This window comes from Clarias gariepinus, chromosome 26, assembly GCF_024256425.1.
Source record: "Clarias gariepinus isolate MV-2021 ecotype Netherlands chromosome 26, CGAR_prim_01v2, whole genome shotgun sequence".
NCBI lineage: Eukaryota > Metazoa > Chordata > Actinopteri > Siluriformes > Clariidae > Clarias > Clarias gariepinus.
Genome location: NC_071125.1, coordinates 6,098,445 through 6,117,037, shown reverse-complemented (window position 1 = coordinate 6,117,037; position 18,593 = coordinate 6,098,445). Strand labels below are relative to the sequence as shown.

General features: G+C 41.2%; 1 protein-coding gene across 5 annotated transcripts; it reads left to right on the top strand.

The window, feature by feature from the left end:
* Positions 1 to 2,149: 2,149 nt before the first annotated feature.
* LOC128513929 (tubulin polymerization-promoting protein) lies at positions 2,150 to 18,378 on the top strand. Of its 5 annotated transcripts, XM_053487497.1 has the most exons (6): positions 8,529 to 8,692; positions 8,859 to 8,917; positions 11,268 to 11,351; positions 14,375 to 14,704; positions 17,540 to 17,693; positions 17,932 to 18,378. In XM_053487497.1, the coding sequence occupies exons 2-6, from the start codon at positions 8,889 to 8,891 to the stop codon at positions 18,139 to 18,141; spliced, it is 807 nt and encodes a 268-aa protein (XP_053343472.1). In that variant the 5' UTR covers positions 8,529 to 8,692; positions 8,859 to 8,888; the 3' UTR covers positions 18,142 to 18,378. The 5 variants fall into 5 exon arrangements, with proteins under 5 accessions (XP_053343473.1, XP_053343475.1, XP_053343472.1 ...); XM_053487498.1 differs by lacking the exons at positions 8,529 to 8,692; positions 8,859 to 8,917 and adding an exon at positions 2,150 to 2,282; XM_053487500.1 differs by lacking the exons at positions 8,529 to 8,692; positions 8,859 to 8,917 and adding an exon at positions 2,164 to 2,286.
* Positions 18,379 to 18,593: the final 215 nt, after the last annotated feature.

Here is an 18,593-nt window from a genome sequence, read left to right as displayed (position 1 = left end):
TTATATGGAGGCCCACGAGCCCATAAGCTCAAACCTAGGCATGCGGCCAAAGATGAATACTAAAATTTGCCTTTTGACATCAGTACTATGTCAAGATTATATAACATTTATTACCCATGAGAATCAGAGCAGGGAGGCTACAGAGTATAGGCCACATTTCCTTTTTTAAATTGTAAGGTCAAAAGTGGACTTATAAGAATTATAAGAATATAAAAAAGTAAAAGACTGGTAAATTAATCACACTCATGTTTAAGGTCAAAAACAACACTGAAACAAGACACTTTTATAATGTGGTTTCATGCTGTTAGTACGACAGAGTAACTCATATAGAACAGATTTCAAAAGGAACTATCTGTGTACATAACTAACATCTTGGCCTATATAATCATAGCAACTAAAGTTCCACTCAATGATCTCACCAAAAGTGGACGGTTCAAGACTGGAAAAAGACCAGGCAGCATTTCAGTGAGGCTGTGCCTACTGGAGCCTCAGATTCCTGTCCTTGCCTGACAGGAGAGGAACCCAATATGGTCGTCCACTGTTGTAGATCCTCCACCTTAACGTTCAACATATATATTGGGATTCGTTTTTGCTTGGTTGTAAAGAGTGAATATTAGAGTTAGTGTATGTCAGCTCAAATCAGTTAGATCTCAATCATCCACAGAAATGCCCGCCACTGGATTTATTTATTTATTAATTTATTTTATATTATGACTGCTGTGCATAAAATCCCAAGAGAACAACCTCTAATTGTTACTATAACTGTAACTGTTATAACCCTAACCCTAACCCCTACTACAGTCAAAATCACAAACATCATTCATTCATCTTCTATACCAGTTTATCCTGTGTTCAAAAATTGAACTACCCGGAAAAAACCCACCAAACACAGGGAGAATATGCAAACTCCATACACACAGACCCGAGGCGGGAAATCAAACCCTTGACTCTGGGGGTGCGTTGCCCCAGTGCTAATCATGACGCCACTGTGGCGCCAACAAAGATCATATTTCTCTTTATTTTCATTAGCTCCTGATTCTCTGCTGATTGTATAATTGTTCAAACGAGCAGTCACTCACTAACTCATTGACTCACTGTCTATCCAACTTTATCCTGTATACAGAAGTTTGCATGTTCTCTCTGTGCTTGGTGGGTTACCTCCTGGTACCACAGTCCGAAGGAAATTTAGGCTAATTAGCACTCCCAAATTGCTTGTAGTATGTGAATGCTGACAAAAGGTCCTACCACTGTGGTAAAAATGGAAATAAGTACAATGGTAATCACTATTGGACTTCACAGTCCCTAGTTGGACTACAGATGTTCCTACATGGATGGATAGATCCTGTATACAGGGTCATGGACGGTCTGGAGCCAATCCCATGAGACTTGCACCATGAAACGGGGGACACCCTGGACTAGGTCTCAGTCCATTGCATCCAGTCTCTCACACACACACTAATGGCAAATTCCATTCATCCATCCGTCTAGGAACTATAGTCCAACTAGGGACAATGGAAGCTAATGGTGACCATTGTGTTTATTCCCATTTTTATGACTATGGTCAACATTCACACGCACATTCACACTTATGGGCGAATTGGAAGCGTCGATTAAACTAATCTGCATGTTTTTGGACTGCAGGAGGAAACCCACTGAGCATGGGGAGAACATGCGAACTCCACACACAGACGCCTCGAACCTGGAGGTGCAAGGTGACAAGTGTTCCTATTAAAGTGGACAGTAAGTTTAAATCCAGGCTTTTGTTCACTGCGGTCCATCTGCAGTGAAGTGAAGATTTTAAAAGCCCTGCCCTAAAGGCTAGTGAATACCCATAAGGCACTTAATCCATTAGTTATTTGTGTGGAGATTAGTGAAGCATTTTGGACACGGAGAGAATTCTAGACGTCCATAACGTGTCATATGAGTGAATCGACTCTTTAAGACAAATCACTTTAAGTGAATCAAATTTCTCACAAAGTTGTTTTTAATTGCTGCACGTGTATGCGCACTGATTCCACTTATAATGTGAAAATAGATACAATAAAGATACAATGTAGATACAAATCAAGGCTCTCGCGCATCGATTCGTTCGAAAAAAGAGTCGTTCAAAGACAAACGGTTGACTCTCGGACAGAGCAGAGCAGAGCGCGAGAGCTCGGGCAGGCGCGCGCGGACTGTGTGTGTGTGTGCATGAGCTCGCGCGGACAGCTCAGCTGTGAGAATGTGTCAGAAGAAGGAAATATAATCAAGGAAGAGGCGTGAAGAGCAGCGCGGAATTGCACGTAAGTGCGTCTGAAATTCAATGCATGCATGCTTTTGTCTGTGTGTTTTTTTAGAGAAATGTTGAAAATCCTGCTGGGATCTAGGCTGTTTGAGATTATTTTCCACCCTCAGTGATTAGGGATGCAGGAATGTGGGATGAAAAATAAACATCCGGGATATTTTATGCATAATTTTATGCATCAGCGACAATGTTTACAAGAAGCCATGTTTTTTGCATTCTTGTATGACTGCTTTCATTTCTTACTTAAGTGAATTCTGGACGCGTTTCCAGTAAAGCGAAGCCCGTGCGCATGTTGACCGCTATTGTTTACGTCACACGGTAAACAACAACAACAACACCGCTTGAACGCGACGTTTTTTTCTTAGTGCTTATGTAATACCTCGAGCAGTTGCATTGCCTGCACGCGCTTCTATAGCATGCATTGCTCTTATCACAGTATTGACATTATTATTTTCTTCTTGTATGCATGCATAACTCAAATATAAATATACATATGTGAATTGAAATGTGATTGATGCACATTTTTAAAGATTAAAAAAATAGTCACCCACATCATTCGAGAAACATGCTGTCACGCATTCCTTATACAAGACCTTGCAATAATTTCACCATTCGATAGTGTAAGTACAGTATATCTTAGTCTAAATTATGAGACACTGTGATATAAGACACTGAGACGTTATAATATAGTAACTATATATGAAATAATAGTTAAGGTCAGCCTTTATTCGTCACATATACATTACTTCACAGTGAAATTCTTTATACTTCCCATGTGTCACAAATTTTTTTTTACTAGGCAGGGTTCTGAGCACAGGGTTGGCTATTATATTGTGCCCTTCGAGCAGACAGGGCCTTGCTCAAGGGCCCAACAGCAGCACCCTAGGGGAGCTGGGGCTTGAACTGGTCACCTTCTGATCAGTAACTCAGTGCCTTAAAACACTGAGCCACCCCTAATCCCTAAAAAGGAAAACTGTGATTTTCGCATATCCCATTTAGGAATCTGAGATCACACTGGAACAGATAGGGTTAAGGGCCTTGCTCAAGGCTTTAAGGTGTTGGGGCGATCAGAAACCCTGTAACCCACAGCCTTAACCATTTGAGCCATCACTGCCCTATTGGGGCAACACTGTCACCTTGCAGCTCCAGGGTTTGGGTTCGATTCCCGCCGTAGGTCTGCATGCAGTTTGCATGTTACTTGGTGGGTTTCCTCCGGATAGTCTGGTTTCCTCTCACAATCCAAAAACATGCAGATTAGGCTAATTGGCGCTCCCAAATTGCCCATAGTGGATGAATAAGTGTGTGAATGTGTGTATATGTGTGTGCCCTGCAATGGATTGGTACCCATCTATACCATGATACAGGGTATACCCCACCTTGTACCCTAAGTCTACTGGGATAGGCTCCAGGCCCCCAACAACCCTAAATACAGGTTAATGCGGTATGGACGATCAGTGAGTGTGCGAATGAGTAGGCCTATATATATAATTTTTTGTCCAGCAAGCGAACAGGTGAAATCTGAAGCCATTAAAATAAAATATAAAAAACCAACTAATTTACATTTTTAAATATACCAGGACTGACTCTGCAATAAAACAAACATAATTGTGGTTAAAGACCAATCAGAAGTGGTTGAAGAATTATGCAACAATCCTTATTCTTATACAAGCCTCTGCTTTTGTTATGTAATTATTTATACACATGTTGTCGATTAGGACAATTGCGAATGACTGAGACAGATTTTTCAGCTCTGGGTTGCAGTGCAGTGGCCTGGAATATCACTGGACTGAACTTACCCAAAGCATGCGCCGCTTTACTGAAGAAAAAATTTTTGCATTCTTAAGGTGTGCTGTTCGAGTAGCCAAAACATAGGAAAACTTTTTGCCCCTTTTCTTTTTTTTGTATTTCTTCCCACTTTTATGTAGAAGTCCCACCTTCTACCTAAATCTCATTTTCCATTTAAGAGAGCCAAAACATGCTTTGACTGATTCACATCTGGCAGCAACTGCATCTCTACAAACCACTCCTGCAACATAGGTGGCTGGAGTTAAATGCCAGCTTATTCTCTAGACATGCTTAGAGGCGCCCGTGACTGATTAACATCACTCTGAATGACAGGGATGAAATAAAGGCCGTTCTTCCCACACAGACTGTAAGCACTATTACAGTACGCTCCCACAGACTCCCGGCATGAGCAGGCATCATTGTATTTTAAACTGCTGATGGCAGAATAAAGTCTTGCACGGCTTGGCGTATGAAGTTATCCACAAAATATATACACTACTAGTCAAAACACCTTCATGGTCTTTGCTGGTTTATTTTCTTTCTACACTGTTGTAAAAAAAAATGCTGAAGGTGTCCAAAATGTGCAATAATCCTCTTTGGTAACTCTAAATAAAGGTTTCATCTTGCTTTCCTGGAAATGTCTTTATGAGAACCAGTTTCATCATGGTGGACAATACAGTACTGCGCTTGCAAGAACAGCTGACCTTCTTAAAAATAAATCACTGAAAAAACGAAAACATTGATTTAGAAGGCGTGTCCAAACTTTTGACTGGTACTGTATATCCATATTACTTTATAAATGTCAGCAGTGGTGACACAAACGGTTAAGGCTCTGGGTTAATGCTTGGGGAATCAAGCCCCGTCACCGCCAAGTTGAGCCCATGAGCAAAGCCCTATCTGTGTCCTAACTGGGAAAAGCGAAAAAATCATTTCACTATGCTGTAAGGTACATGTCACAAATAATTGAATTTTAAGTGTTATAAAGAAGTGTTTATATAATAACATGTGACTAAAAGGAGTTTCCAGAATGTTGAAACCCCTATTAGTCCACAGGGACCATCAGACAGTCCATATTTTTGCTTGAACAGCTGGGAAGAGACAGGGGAAGAAAAACATTTGGACCATCTGGGGGTCTCTGTTTCCCAACTCAACAGCACGATCCGTTATCAGCAATGGAATTTAGTGATTGTCCATAAATACAGTAATTACATGGACTTCATATTTAATGAATTCCCAAATCTCATTCATTGTCACATTGAAGTGAGAACTGATGCAAAATTGCAAAACCTGTTGTAATCATTAATATATTGAGGATTACATTGAGGAGATGATTACTTCACATTTATAAAAAGGAGGTTCCAGTGTGTAGTCTATCAAGTTTAAAGATTTCTGCTACAGAAAAAGTCTTCAGGAAAGAGAGTTTTAGTTTTATTTTCTTAAGATCACAAGCATATTCTTATATCTTGTCGCTTTTATTGTCACATCACGTTACTAGTACACTGGTACCGTACATCCCTAAGAAAGAGGTTGCTCATAAGAAGACCACTTATAGCTGCTATTACATAACTGATAACAGGAACTAACTTGGTTGGATGTTCCACATCATTAAATGCATAATAAGCACAAAATCTCCTTTAATTAACAAATGGCAAAAAAAAAACACAGGCTGATGAAGCTTGTCTTTACACATCACATAAAGTGTGCTGTGATCATGGAAAATAAACCTGGTGTAGATTAGCAGTGAAGCTTCTGTGCTCCCAACCCTGCCAAAGGGCCACTTTTGAGACGTTAAAGAAGGAAGTTAAAAAAAAAAAAAAAACACTGCTCTGGCATGTCTCGAATGTGATTTCTCAATTTTTTATAAGTTCCTTAGAATAAAAGTGTTTTCAAATTGAAGAAACCAACCAGCACGACGTGTCTCCATTCACGCCCTGACTGTGTGGAGTCATACTTACCTCGTCTGATTAATGGCTCTTATTGTAAGAGCCATTACACGGCCTGTACTTTCTCAAAAGAGCAAGAGAGAGAAGACTAAATATATAGCCGGTGACTTTTCTTAACCAGTGCCGAAGCAAATCTCTGTAGTATGTCACAAGATGGACTTCATAGAGTAATCCTCATACACTTTAAAATAGTTTATAAGGAACAAAATGCGGTGTGATGGAAAAACGATCAACGACGCATGACATAAAGTGATTTATTGCTCTTATACCACAGCAACATGGATCATTTTGGTCTTATTCTAGCACGTATGTGTGTGTGTTGGGTTGTTGTGGTATCACTGTATGTGTATCACAGATTCCAGGATGAGACACTGCACCCACGCTCGCCTCTCATCCTGTTTACCTGTTACATCATTAGTTTGGCCCCACCCCTACTGCTCGGCGGTCGGCTGGTGATTCTCGCCCGTTGTGCGGACGGCGAGTCTCGCTGCTTCTACTGCTGCTATAAATAGTCGATGTTTTAAAGAGGACAATTTATTGTGTAAGCATTCATCTGCGCAGAGCATCTCCAGAAGGCAGATGCATGTAAGCATGCACTGATGCGCTGATCACCGTGCAGATTCCTGGCATTCTCCTGAGATCTGCTCTCTCTCACTGCTCGTTATTCCTCTCTCTTTCCATGGAGAGAATGAAGTAATGGTCACATTCATTTTTTGAAAAAATCGTCTTTCGTCATTGAGATTTCAGAGCACCATTGCTAGAGCATTGCGCGATGTGTTCGAGTCGAACCAAGACTTTTGTTTGTGCAGAATAACAGAGCACAGTTGTGAGAGTAAAAAACACTAATGCACTTATCTCAGCGTTTCTCTAGGGCTTGGTTTCCATCGAGGTAGAACGTTTTCTCAGTACACTGGAGCCATGATCAGACTGCCTGCTTCATGTTTGAAACCCAGGCCTCCCAGAAACTCCTTTAGTGGCCCAAACATGTGGAAATGGCCTGGAACGAGGTCAGGATTGGACACGGGACGTGGCAATAACTCCCACCCGAGTTCCTGTAATGAGCAAGTGGTGTTTGTGAATGATTGTGTGTGTGTGTAGTTCTCACAGAGAGACTTGTCTATCTACAGGTTGGTAACAAGTTTTAGGTTGAATTTCCAGGATCAGGCAGTCCACTTGCTGTCCATGAGAGGGACAGTAGTCGTCTCCGTGTCACCTTGGCTTGGGATCGTCATTCACATCCTTCTTTAAAAATGTGCATTATTCCTGTTCTGCTGTGGCTAAAAGTCTCATCACTGTACTCTGCTTGAGGTCTTTACACCTTCATTCACAAGAAATTTAATCGCAAGTCCCAGTTTGACTTGAATGCCACTTTTATTTATGCAAAGAAATTTACCACTGGTGGGGTAATCTATATATAGAGAGAGTGGTATGGTAAACCCTGTATATTTATCTGATTTAAAACCAAATATTGTTGACATGGTGAAGTAAATTACTTATTTATTCAGGATTCCTGGAAGGAGTCTCCAGTGTCAGTGCTTCGAAACGGAGTTGAAGCTACAGTATAACTTAGTTTCCTGATATGGAAAGGGCTTTAGAATGGATGACTGCAGTTTTTAGAAAAAGAAAACAACTTGACAATCTTTAACATTAGATTGGATATTTAACTAAATAGACATTGGTGGCACTGGGGCATCGCACCTCTATTGTCAAGGGGTACGATTCCTGTCTCGGGTCAATTCGTCTGGAGTTTGCATGTTCTCCCCGTCTCTCCTGGATTTCCTGAACGAGCATGTGTGCCCTGTGATGCATTGGCACCAGGTTTTACCCTGCCTCATGGGATAGGCTTTGGGCCTTCGTCAACCCTGTACAGAATAAGCGAATAAAAAAACGAAACAGTGTTGATTTTATTAATAAATAGAAATTTTAAAATAGCTGAAAAATTGCTGCGGTTTAAAAGAAATAAAACATATCCATGCAACTTATCATGAGGCTCAGTACTGGTACTAAGGCTCAGAGTTACTGATCGGAAGGTCAGCGGTTCAAGCCCTTGAGCAAAGCCCTTAACCCTGTCTGCTCCAGGGGCGCCGTATAATGGCTACTAATAAAACTGAGATATATGAAGTATAAAGGATTTTACTGTGCAGTAATATTCTTGTGACAAAAAAGCTGAACTTACTTACTGCAGCCATATTAACAGCATGCGGTATGTTTTGTGTATTGTTATCTGTGGGATTAGTGATGCTAAACTGGTAGCTCCTGTATAAACAGGATGAATTATTTCATTAAAATGGTCAGGATTGATAACTGAAGTGTGTTATTTGTGACCCCTACGCTTTCATCACCTGTGACAGTTAGCGATGTCGCGATCTGTTTGTGTGTGTGTGTGGGCGCGCATGCACGCGTTTAGTGCACAATGGACCCACAGTGTCTCTCTGACTGAATGCTAGTTTTGTACGCTACTGATAAAGGTTTGTTTCTTACTACAATGAGCCGTAATGCACCGAGCTCTTCAATAGGGACGTCTTCAAGTGGGCCTCGAGGGTCCCCTTGTACATTGATTTCACTTATGGAGCTCACTTTTAGTCCATCTAGGCTGTTCGCTAGAGTGACAAAGAGCAGTTGAGCTTGTGAAGGAGCGGTGCCAGCCTGCAGGAGCACGAGGAGCCCGAGCTATATTAATGTGAGTGAGATCATGAGATTACGCGTACGTTCGGGAGGAGATCCTCGGCAAGCGGCTCGTCATTGCAGAACCGTGGGTTTGTGAAGTTCTAGCTAGCTTGCTCCAATGCTGCAGTGCTGAAATAGCAAAGCATATCTTATCCTGGTTTCCTGGTTTTTCATGACAGCGAGGCGTCTCTGAGGTCGTACGGGTTGCGATGTCGGGTGTGATGGGAGCCGCTGTGAGGTGAGCGATGAATCGGGACGTGATTCAGTGCTAGACATGCTCTGTTCCTCCTTTGTAAGCTTGTGCCAGGTGATTTGACACTTTTATGACAGTAACTGTAACAGCAATAAAGTCTGATAGTTGCTCGTGAGATCAAAGTGTCGCTCTAACACGAGCAACATTTTAACAGTTTTATTGACAGTGTTTTGTTTGAATTATGGGGTTGTTAATAGTTATATAAAGGGAATTACACTGTTCGAAAAAAGACGTCGAGTCTCTTACTAGTATTACATGTAAGGAAATATTAGTGCCGTAGACAAAACAAATACCAGTGCAAATTAAATAAGTAAGGAAAGAAAAAAAAACTGTTGTTGTAGGAAAATAATCACTGACTGAGGTGTAATGTGGCCCATATGTGGCGTTCCTGTTACTACGCCAACGTTGATTACTTTCCAGTAAAAGCATGCAGAGGTGCTCTTATACCGCCAGTGGTTTTAATGTTGTGTTTTGTCAATGATTATAGTTTATATAGATTATAGTTTGATGTCACTTAAGATAAAGCAGCGATACATTTCCCCTTAACCAGCATCTCTCTCTCTCTCTCTCTCTCTCAAAGTTAATAAGACAAAACAATGCAGCTTAGCGTGTTACAAAGAAACCAGTGTTATATTGTTTAAGATTATTTCCAAGACTGCTTCTAATAAACCAGGGGGAAAAAAAAACAATTCACTTAAACCTGCTCTGTACAATAACCTTGCTGTTTTTCTTTTTTTTATATAATTTAATAAGCTTAATGCTTAATGTTTAAATCCAAAACTAAATGTAAGACGGCAGCCTGATGCATTCTGTAAACGCCTTGGGATTTGGCTTTACAATGTGCAATGAAAAGAAACAAAAAAGCATTCAAACACATCTGAACAAAGGTAATGTGGTTGGGTGACGTGTGTGACATTGGCACCGTATCTACATTAAAATAAATAATAATTATAAAATGGTACGGGTTCACGCATCTTTAGTGCTTGGACCCCGAATTATGTAATTTGTTAGTGCTGATTTTGTAAAGTTTACGTTTTTAAAATAATACCCAAAAGAGATTTGCCCATGCCCATGGCATTATATCACGTTTTTTATATATATTAAACAAGTCGTGTTCAAGTCAAACCTGGACTTGTGAACAAATTTGTAATGTTGGTAAACTCTTATACCGCAGTAGAACAACTGAATGAGGCAAACGTTTTAAGGAAGGCTGTACGTCTGACGATCCCAGACGAGGTGGCTCGGAGCCCACCGCGGTCGTTCCCACGAACATTCAGCGAGTGCAACACGTGATTCCTAAAAATCAACAGATAACTTGTCACCAACTTGTAGAAGAGACACATCTGTCTGTGGAAATCATTCACAAGCACCATTTGCACCTTACAGGTACTCAGCTGGGAGTTATTGTCACATCCACCATACAGTCCTGACTTCATCTCAAGCCATTTTCACACATTTGGGATATATTATAGGAGTTCCTGGGAGGCCAGCGTTTTCGACGTCATGCAGGGAGTCTGATCAGGGCTCGAAAAAGAGATTACCTTGATGATTCCAATCATTATTACATAGTTAGGGGATTACATAGAGAGAAATAGAGGGAGTTTTTACTCTCTAGACTTTTAATCAAAAATCCTGGTTTGACTTAAACACCATTTCAGACATTAAATTTAAACGTCACTTCCTCAAAACTGACTAACAGTATACAATTTTTAAAGCATTACCAGCAATTCTAAGACGTTAGAATTTACCAATATTTGAGGAAAATGTTTTAGATTCTGGAATTCTTTATATAACTTCAATGAAAGGTTTTTCGATCAAAGTAATGAAAATGAAGCTTTATGCGAAACTGAATAAAAATGAACTTTTATTCAGTCATGTAAATTGCGAACTCCAGTGAAACGCACACATCTCTTCTGTGCAGATCGAACGCTGTGGCATGGTTCTGCTTCGGCTGATTTCCTTAGGTTAGCAAGCGCTGATTTGCTTGCGGCTGATTTTCTTACACTATGAGGAGTGGATTTGTTTGTGGTTGATTTTCTTACGTTACAACTCATTTCTGTGGTCTGCTCTCCGTCTCACTTGTGAACAGACACGGCTGTTCTTGGGAGGTTGTTTTTTTTGTCCTCTTTACATATCTATAAATTTGAAATAGTCTATGGAACTTATTGTTAAGCTGTTTATACTACAAGCTGTGGCGTGTGCAGTACTGAGTGCCTGTCATAAATCAAACCCGCACGTCTGAGGTTTCAGTCAATGTGAAAGTGAAAATCTGTCTGGCACAATCGTACTTTGCTCGCACAATCTGAATAAGGGATCTTTGCTGTTGCTGTTGTAGCTGCACGGGGAAAGAGAGACAAGACGCTGACCTGAGCCACACTGAGAGGAGGACGGAGAGTGAAAAGGGACCTCTAAGGACAAAGTAAGACTTTATTTTTTTATTTTTTATTTTACTGTATGTGTGTGCAAGTGTGATACTTGTCCTTTAAGCATTTCTTTTTTTCCCAGTAATACTTCCAGTCAGTTTATTTTTCCTCACCACAGCAGCAGCAGTAAGCAATGCGAACAATGCTGTTATAAATGTCAGGACTCCCTATGTTTCATTGCCCCTATACAGTAGGTCTGCCGTATCCCGTGAAGGAAAATGCTTTACGTGGTTCGAGTGTCCATCTGCTCACACTTAGATCGCTAAGCAGATTATTCCATATTATTAATAGGCTATTAATAGTGGCTCGTCTCAGTGGCAGAGCATTTCTGCTCATTCAGTCACGTCTCATATTCCAAGTCCAATCGCTCTATTGTTTTGTTTTCTGTTGTCTCCTTTGGTCATATTCGTACCTCTTCGTACAGCGCAGATACAATGCTGCTGCTGCACTTATTACTAAAATGATACGGTGACATAACGACAGCAGAATAGTGATAAGTATACCGTATGTTTAGTGAAGAAGGGATGTTCCGAGTGATGCAACAGTAAAACCATTTAGCATGTACGGTATGGTGCGAAAGTTGAAGCCAGGTGTGAAAAAATGCTGTAGAGTAAGAATGCTTCCAAAAATATATATTTAAATTATTTATCAATTTACAAATTGAAAATTCAGACGAAAAATCTAATCAAACCAGGCATCAATTCTTATACTTGCCCACTTGTACAAAGTCAGGGATTTTGTAGGATCAGAGTCAGGTGTATGATTATTATCAGCACCAAGCAGGTGCTGATAATAATCAACTTCTTATGTAGGTTAAAATACAGTCATTGACTGAAACAGAAACAGCTGTGTAGGAGAATTCAAACTGCGTGAGAAACTCTGCTACTAAGGTGAGGTTGTGGAAGACACAGATTTCCTGCCACAGGTCTGACTGTGCACAGCAACAAGATATACATGCCGATGGAGCATCGGCAAGGTTTCTGTCAGGCAATGATTGCAAAGCAGACTGGTGTATCAGGAAGAAGCACAAAGAAACGGCTGTTAAGGACTGTAGAGGCAGTGGTTGGCCAAGAAAACTTAATTATGTCCAGCAGTGCAATCAGCAAAGAACTGGTGGAAACCACTGGGCACCAAGGTACACCCATCTACTGTTTGGAGAAGTCTGGCCAGACCTGGTCTTCATGAAAGAATTGCGGACCAAAAGCGACTCGACTAAACATAGGTAGTAGGGTACAGAAAAATGGCAGCAGGTGCTCTGGACTGATGAGAGCTGAAGAGTGGTACAATACAATACAAGTGTATGCCGGCAACAGTCAAGCATGGTGGAGGTTCCTTGCAAGTTTGGGGTTACATTTTTGCAAGATTTGAAAAAAAAATGTTTGTGTTTCATTTTGTGTAAGATGTAGTGGCGACACAGCACCATGTGTCCCAAGGATGTAAGCAAGGACGGCAGCAAGAAGGAAAAAACGGATCCACTTTCAGTTTCGTTTTTAAAGCAGTCCGTACCAAGAGAAATCAAAAATTAAATGAGTGAGGTTTTATTTCATATTTTACTTCATTCTTTCTAAATGTTTTTTGATTGTTTTTATATGCAAAAATATACTGTTGGAAATTGGTAATTTGTTTGGGGTGCTGGAACGGATTATCTGCATTTACATTATTTCCAATGGGAAAATGCAGTTCGCAATAAGAAATTTCACATTAAAAACAGATAAATCCTTATTCTATGGTACCACTGTACTTCAGCGTAGAGGAGGACAAGGAGTCCTTTCAAGTGATTGATTGGCCCACACAGGGCCCTGATTTCAATATCATCAGTCAGTTTGGAAGTACATGGAAGTGGCAGAAGGATTTGAGGCAGACGGTCTGTGGTTAGTTTTCCAAGATGTTTGGAACAACCTACCTCGTTTTAAACTAATATCATTAATTCTGGTTTTGCCAGCAAAGCATGGTTACAGCAAATACTGATTTGATTTTGATTTCTCTTCTGTTCCTTTATTTTCCATTTTTTTATTGATATAAAAAAATGAACCATTAACATTTCTATTTTTGAACATGTAGGTCAAAGCACTGTAGTTTACAGAGCATGAATTCCTACAATTTTTATTATCAAAGATTTGGTCAGGATTAATGGTGTCCTCAATGCTAAGAAATACAGGCAGATACTTATCCACCAAATCTCTCAGCCAGCTGTGAGGAGATGTCCAAAAGAACAGAATCCTCTTATATGTGTGACATGGATGGCTTGGCTCTCACCCTTTAACCACTGATTATGTAATAAAGTAAAAACAATGGTTTAAACAGCTCTGCAAACATCAGATCTGTATTAGAATTTAGACTAGTCAGAATTTAAATGGTGCATAAACGTTAATTAACTAGTATATATTAAAACTAATCTACTAATGGTAGCTTATTGGGTAAGCCATTGGAATTCTGAGCTCATGAGTTCAAATCCCAACAACGCCAAGCTGCAACAACCCGGCTCTTAAGCATGGCCCTTAACCCTCAAGGTTACAGTTCTTTTTAACTAGAGTCAGGTGTTTATCTGTATGCTTAATTATATAAAAGAGTATGGGGTTAGTGCTCTCCTCTCAGCGTGTTAAGCCACTATATGAGCAATAGTCACCCTTTGTGTACTAGCCTTCCGGATTGGTTAATGATTTGCGACTGGACATATAGTTACCATTTTGGGACTGAATCTAAAATTCTGAGGTCAAGTTGTAAAGCGAGACTGTACCAGGATACAGGAAGTGGAAGTGTGGTACATGATTACCATCAGAATGGTGGCTGAGGAGGCAGTGGATCAGTAGGCTCAGTAGACATTGGGCTACTGATCCGAAGCTTGCATGAGCAAACTTCCACTCCTAGTGTCCTAAACTAGGACCTTGACTCCCTCTGCTGCAGCGGTGCCATGTCCTCAAAAACATTATGCACTGAGCGCAGCTCTGAAGAAGAGCTTTTCATTGTGCTTGTTTTCATTATGTAACAGTAAATCCCTTTATTTCATCTTTCCTTTCAGCACCATGGAAGAGTTTAAAGTCCAGAGCGCTAAGCACCCCACACCAAACAGCACACCACTACGTGCTCCCAGCGAGCACTCCAGAGAGCGAGCCAAGCGTCTCTCCACAGAGTCGAACGGGACGAGCGAAGGAGCAGCCGGCTCCAGAACACCTGTAGAGCTCACACCACTAGAAGAGGCTTTCAAACGCTTCGCCATCCACGGAGACACCCGAGCCACCGGCAAGGACATGCACGGCAAGAACTGGTCCAAGTTGTGCAAGGACTGCGGCGTCATTGACGGAAAAACCATCACCCTGACAGACGTAGACATCGTCTTCTCAAAAGTCAAGTAAGGCTGCCGTCTCGCTAGAGCTTGCAGATCTTGAGATGAATCAAACCTCTCCATTGCGGTTTTTAAAAGGGTTTCTGGAGCTCTACTTTGTTAAACAAAATTATGGGATTACCTTCTCCAAAAAAAAAAAAAAAACGCTTTAAATATGTTTAAAATATTTACATTTTGAGATGAGCGGTCATTGTGGATCCCTGCCGTAAGAAAATGAGTTGTAATCGTAAAGCAGCAGGAGAAACAGTACATACGATGTTGTGCGTTGAAGAATGTACTATTTTTACCTAAAGACTAGACAACAGTTATGATCTTTATGCATAAAGTATGAACAAGCAAGCACATTTTTTATTATTAGGAACAAGTTTGTTTGTTTTTTTAATTTTATGTAAAGAAAACATTTAAGGTTTTGCCTTTGCACATGAAAGACATGTTATATAAGGCTTCGTTAAGATTGACTGGCAGACCTTTGGTAATGAAAAAAAAACCAGACACACACACACACGCACAATACGTCCTTTCTGTGACCATCACTGAAGGGGTCAGGTTGCCAGCTCGACACCCACATTTCAGATTATATGCTGAAGTTCCCCTAAATATAGACCTGCTATTATCTGCTTCAGTCAGAAAATGAGATCATGTAATTAGAAACTTTCTTTTTGTTCACCTTTTTGTGTGAGCTTGTGGTAAACCAATTCAGATATTTTTAATGTTCATCGTGTTTACCTTCCCCGTTGCCACTCCTATACCGCAGCTGTCATTTAAGTTTTCCATCATCCTACAATTTGTAAAAAAAAAAAGAAAAAGAAAAAAGAAAGGAAACGTTCATACGCAAACATTACCGGAATCTAAATTTGTAAGTCAACAGCTTCAACTGTTTAGAACGGAGTTTCTTGAAAGCGTCATCAAAGTTCTTCACAATGCTTTAGGTAATGCTTTAGATTTAGGTAATCTGTGAACATCAATATGAGCCTCTCACTCTTCCTCTCACACACACACCATCACATTCAGCCTGCTGTGAATAGCTGAATTCCCTCTCTGCCATTAGGCAGCACGCAGCAGGCCGAGAGGAATGGAGCACTGAAGGATCACCCAAACAAAACTGCCCGCTTACCCGAGAGCTCGAATTAATAATAAACCAAAAAAAGGGGGCGTGTTTACCCGAGCTGGTTGCCATGACAGCCGGGGTAATGAGGGAGACGCTGGGCTTTTGTTTGGGTGATTAATCACCACGGCAATGGCTGTTTGTGTACGTGTGTTACTATGCACTTTTTATGCTAATCTTTAAGAGACAAAAGCTTTTCAGGAAGAGAGACTAAGGAAGGAACTCAAATTTCTCAAAATGCTAATAAAGATCATTAGATAAATAATAAATGACTTTATTTAAGATTTTATCTGCTCGTGCAAACTTTTTCAGAATAACAGAGGGTTCTCTCGTCCTGCAGTGTGGAACAGGGAAGTTCTCAGACTCAGCGTGTTTGTGTTATCACACATGGTTGTGTTTATTATAGATTCCAATCTCCTTGGAAACACAGTTCACACACACGCGAGTTACTGAAACAGAATAATACAAACTGAGTTCCTCTGTGTCTGTCAGGGTATGTGAAGGCGACGCGGTCGCTGTGGCCGTCAATTACAGTGAAGAAGGCGTAGCTTCATTGTCTTTGTCGTTTGCAGTGAAGGAGGCGTGGCCTCTGTGTCTCACAGTTCCAGTGAAGGAGGTGCAACATTAGTGTCTGTGATTCCACTGTCAGGGAAGGAGGTGTGGCCGCTCCCATTTTTAGGTAAGGGGGCATGGCACCTGGGTCTATTTTTTAGGGAAGGAGGCATGGCCCGTGTCTGTCCTTTCCAGTGAAGGAGGTGTGGCCTCTGTAAGAGTCATTTCCAGTGAAGGAGGCGTGGCCTCTGTGAGTCATTTCCAGTGAAGGAGGTGTGGCCTCGGTAAGAGTCATTTCCAGTGAAGGAGGCGTGGCCTCTGTGAGTCATTTCCAGTGAAGGAGGCGTGGCCTCTGTGAGTCATTTCCAGTGAAGGAGGCGTGGCCTCTGAGAGTCCTTTCCAGTGAAGGAGGCGTGGCCTCTAAGAGAGTCATTTCCAGTGAAGGAGGCGTGGCCTCTAAGAGAGTCATTTCCAGTGAAGGAGGCGCGGCCTCTGTAAGTCATTTCCAGTGAAGGAGGCGCGGCCTTAGAGTCATTTCCAGTAAAGGAGGCGTGGCCTCTGAGAGTCATTTCCAGTGAAGGAGGCGTGGCCTCTGTAAGAGTCCTTTCCAGTGAAGGAGGCGTGGTCTCTGTGAGAGTCCTTTCCAGTAAAGAAGGCGTGGTCTCTGTGATAGTCCTTTCCAGTGAAGGAGGCGTGGTCTCTGTGATAGTCCTTTCCAGTGAAGGAGGCGTGGTCTCTGTGAGAGTCCTTTCCAGTAAAGAAGGCGTGGTCTTTTTGCTTGTCAGTCTCTAAGATTTCATAAACACGGCTCTAAATACTGTTGGCTGCTTTAAATGTGTGCCTTTTACATTGGACCACTATTTTTTATGACCAAGGTTTTATGCTCTCCTGGCGATTAAGGTTTTAAAAAGAAAAAGGCATATATATTTAAACATACAGTATAAACAGAATTGTGAAAGATTTTCCCTTTATTTTCTAAAAGAGACGCTACACACAAGTTAGCCAAACCATCACTCTTAAAATAAACAAGATTGCATTTCTAAAAACAAGCTGGTACATAAATATGACAGCAACCCAAAGGAATAACTTCTATTTTAAACAACTATGCTTGTATTTATTTTAGTTGTGTCATAATGCAGTCGTCAATTTTGTTGCTCTTTTTTTGTATACATAACTTTTTGTAGGAACAAGACTGCCCGCACCATCACGTACAGCCAGTTCAGGGAGGCCCTTTCTGAGTTGGCCAGGAAGCGTTTCAAAGATAAAACCAGTGAAGAGGCAGCAGAGGAGGTCTTCAAGCTGATTGAAGGGAAGTCGCCAATTATATCTGGAGTCACGGTAATCACCGCCACAGAACAGAACAGATTTTCCCGAATGCACAAAGACAAAACAGTGACAAATATTAGATTTTAGTTATTAGTTGGAACATTAAATGTGATTTTAGTGAAATACAGAAAGAATGCAGAACACAGCAGGGTTAGGGTTAGCAACAATCATGCAATATCTGCATGATTGTCACAAAATCAATTGCGTGATATGGTCGTGTTCATGAACATCTGTTTTTCTACCCTCTCAGAGAGCCGTGGCATCTCCCACCGTGTCCCGATTGACCGACACCACCAAGTTCACAGGATCTCACAAGGAGCGCTTCGACCAGGCAGGCCGCGGGAAAGGCAAGGCGGGCCGCGTCGATATGCCCGACACGTCCGGCTACGTCTCAGGCTACAAACATGCGGGCTCATACGAGAAGAAAGTCCAGGGCAAACCACAACAAAAACCCATGTGAGAGTTCCCCTTGTTCCATCAACAGGCAAGGCAGCGGAAAAAAGAAAAAGAAAAAAAGCACAACAGGATCCTATTTGCCATTTCTGTTTGTTTATATGCATCGTTTATTTTCTGTGAAAGAGATTTCCGTTTCCTGCGCCGTTGGCGACCTGGAACACCGTTTACATCGACAGACAAGAGACGCAGCCGGCTGATACATTCCTCATCAATAATGAAGATTATCATCGTACTCTGAAATTTTAGATCCATTTTAATATGGATCTCAGCAAGGAAAACACTAAACAGAAGGAACCATAACATGTTTGATAAAATGTCTACAGTAGGACATAGTAGGTCTTGTCAAAAGGTTCTTATCTGTTACAGAGAGGAGTATACAGTAGAGGCAGTGTACTGCTCTGGGTGGAAGTTCTCCCAGGAACAAAGCGTGGTTCAGAAAATCTTACAGTTTTTATG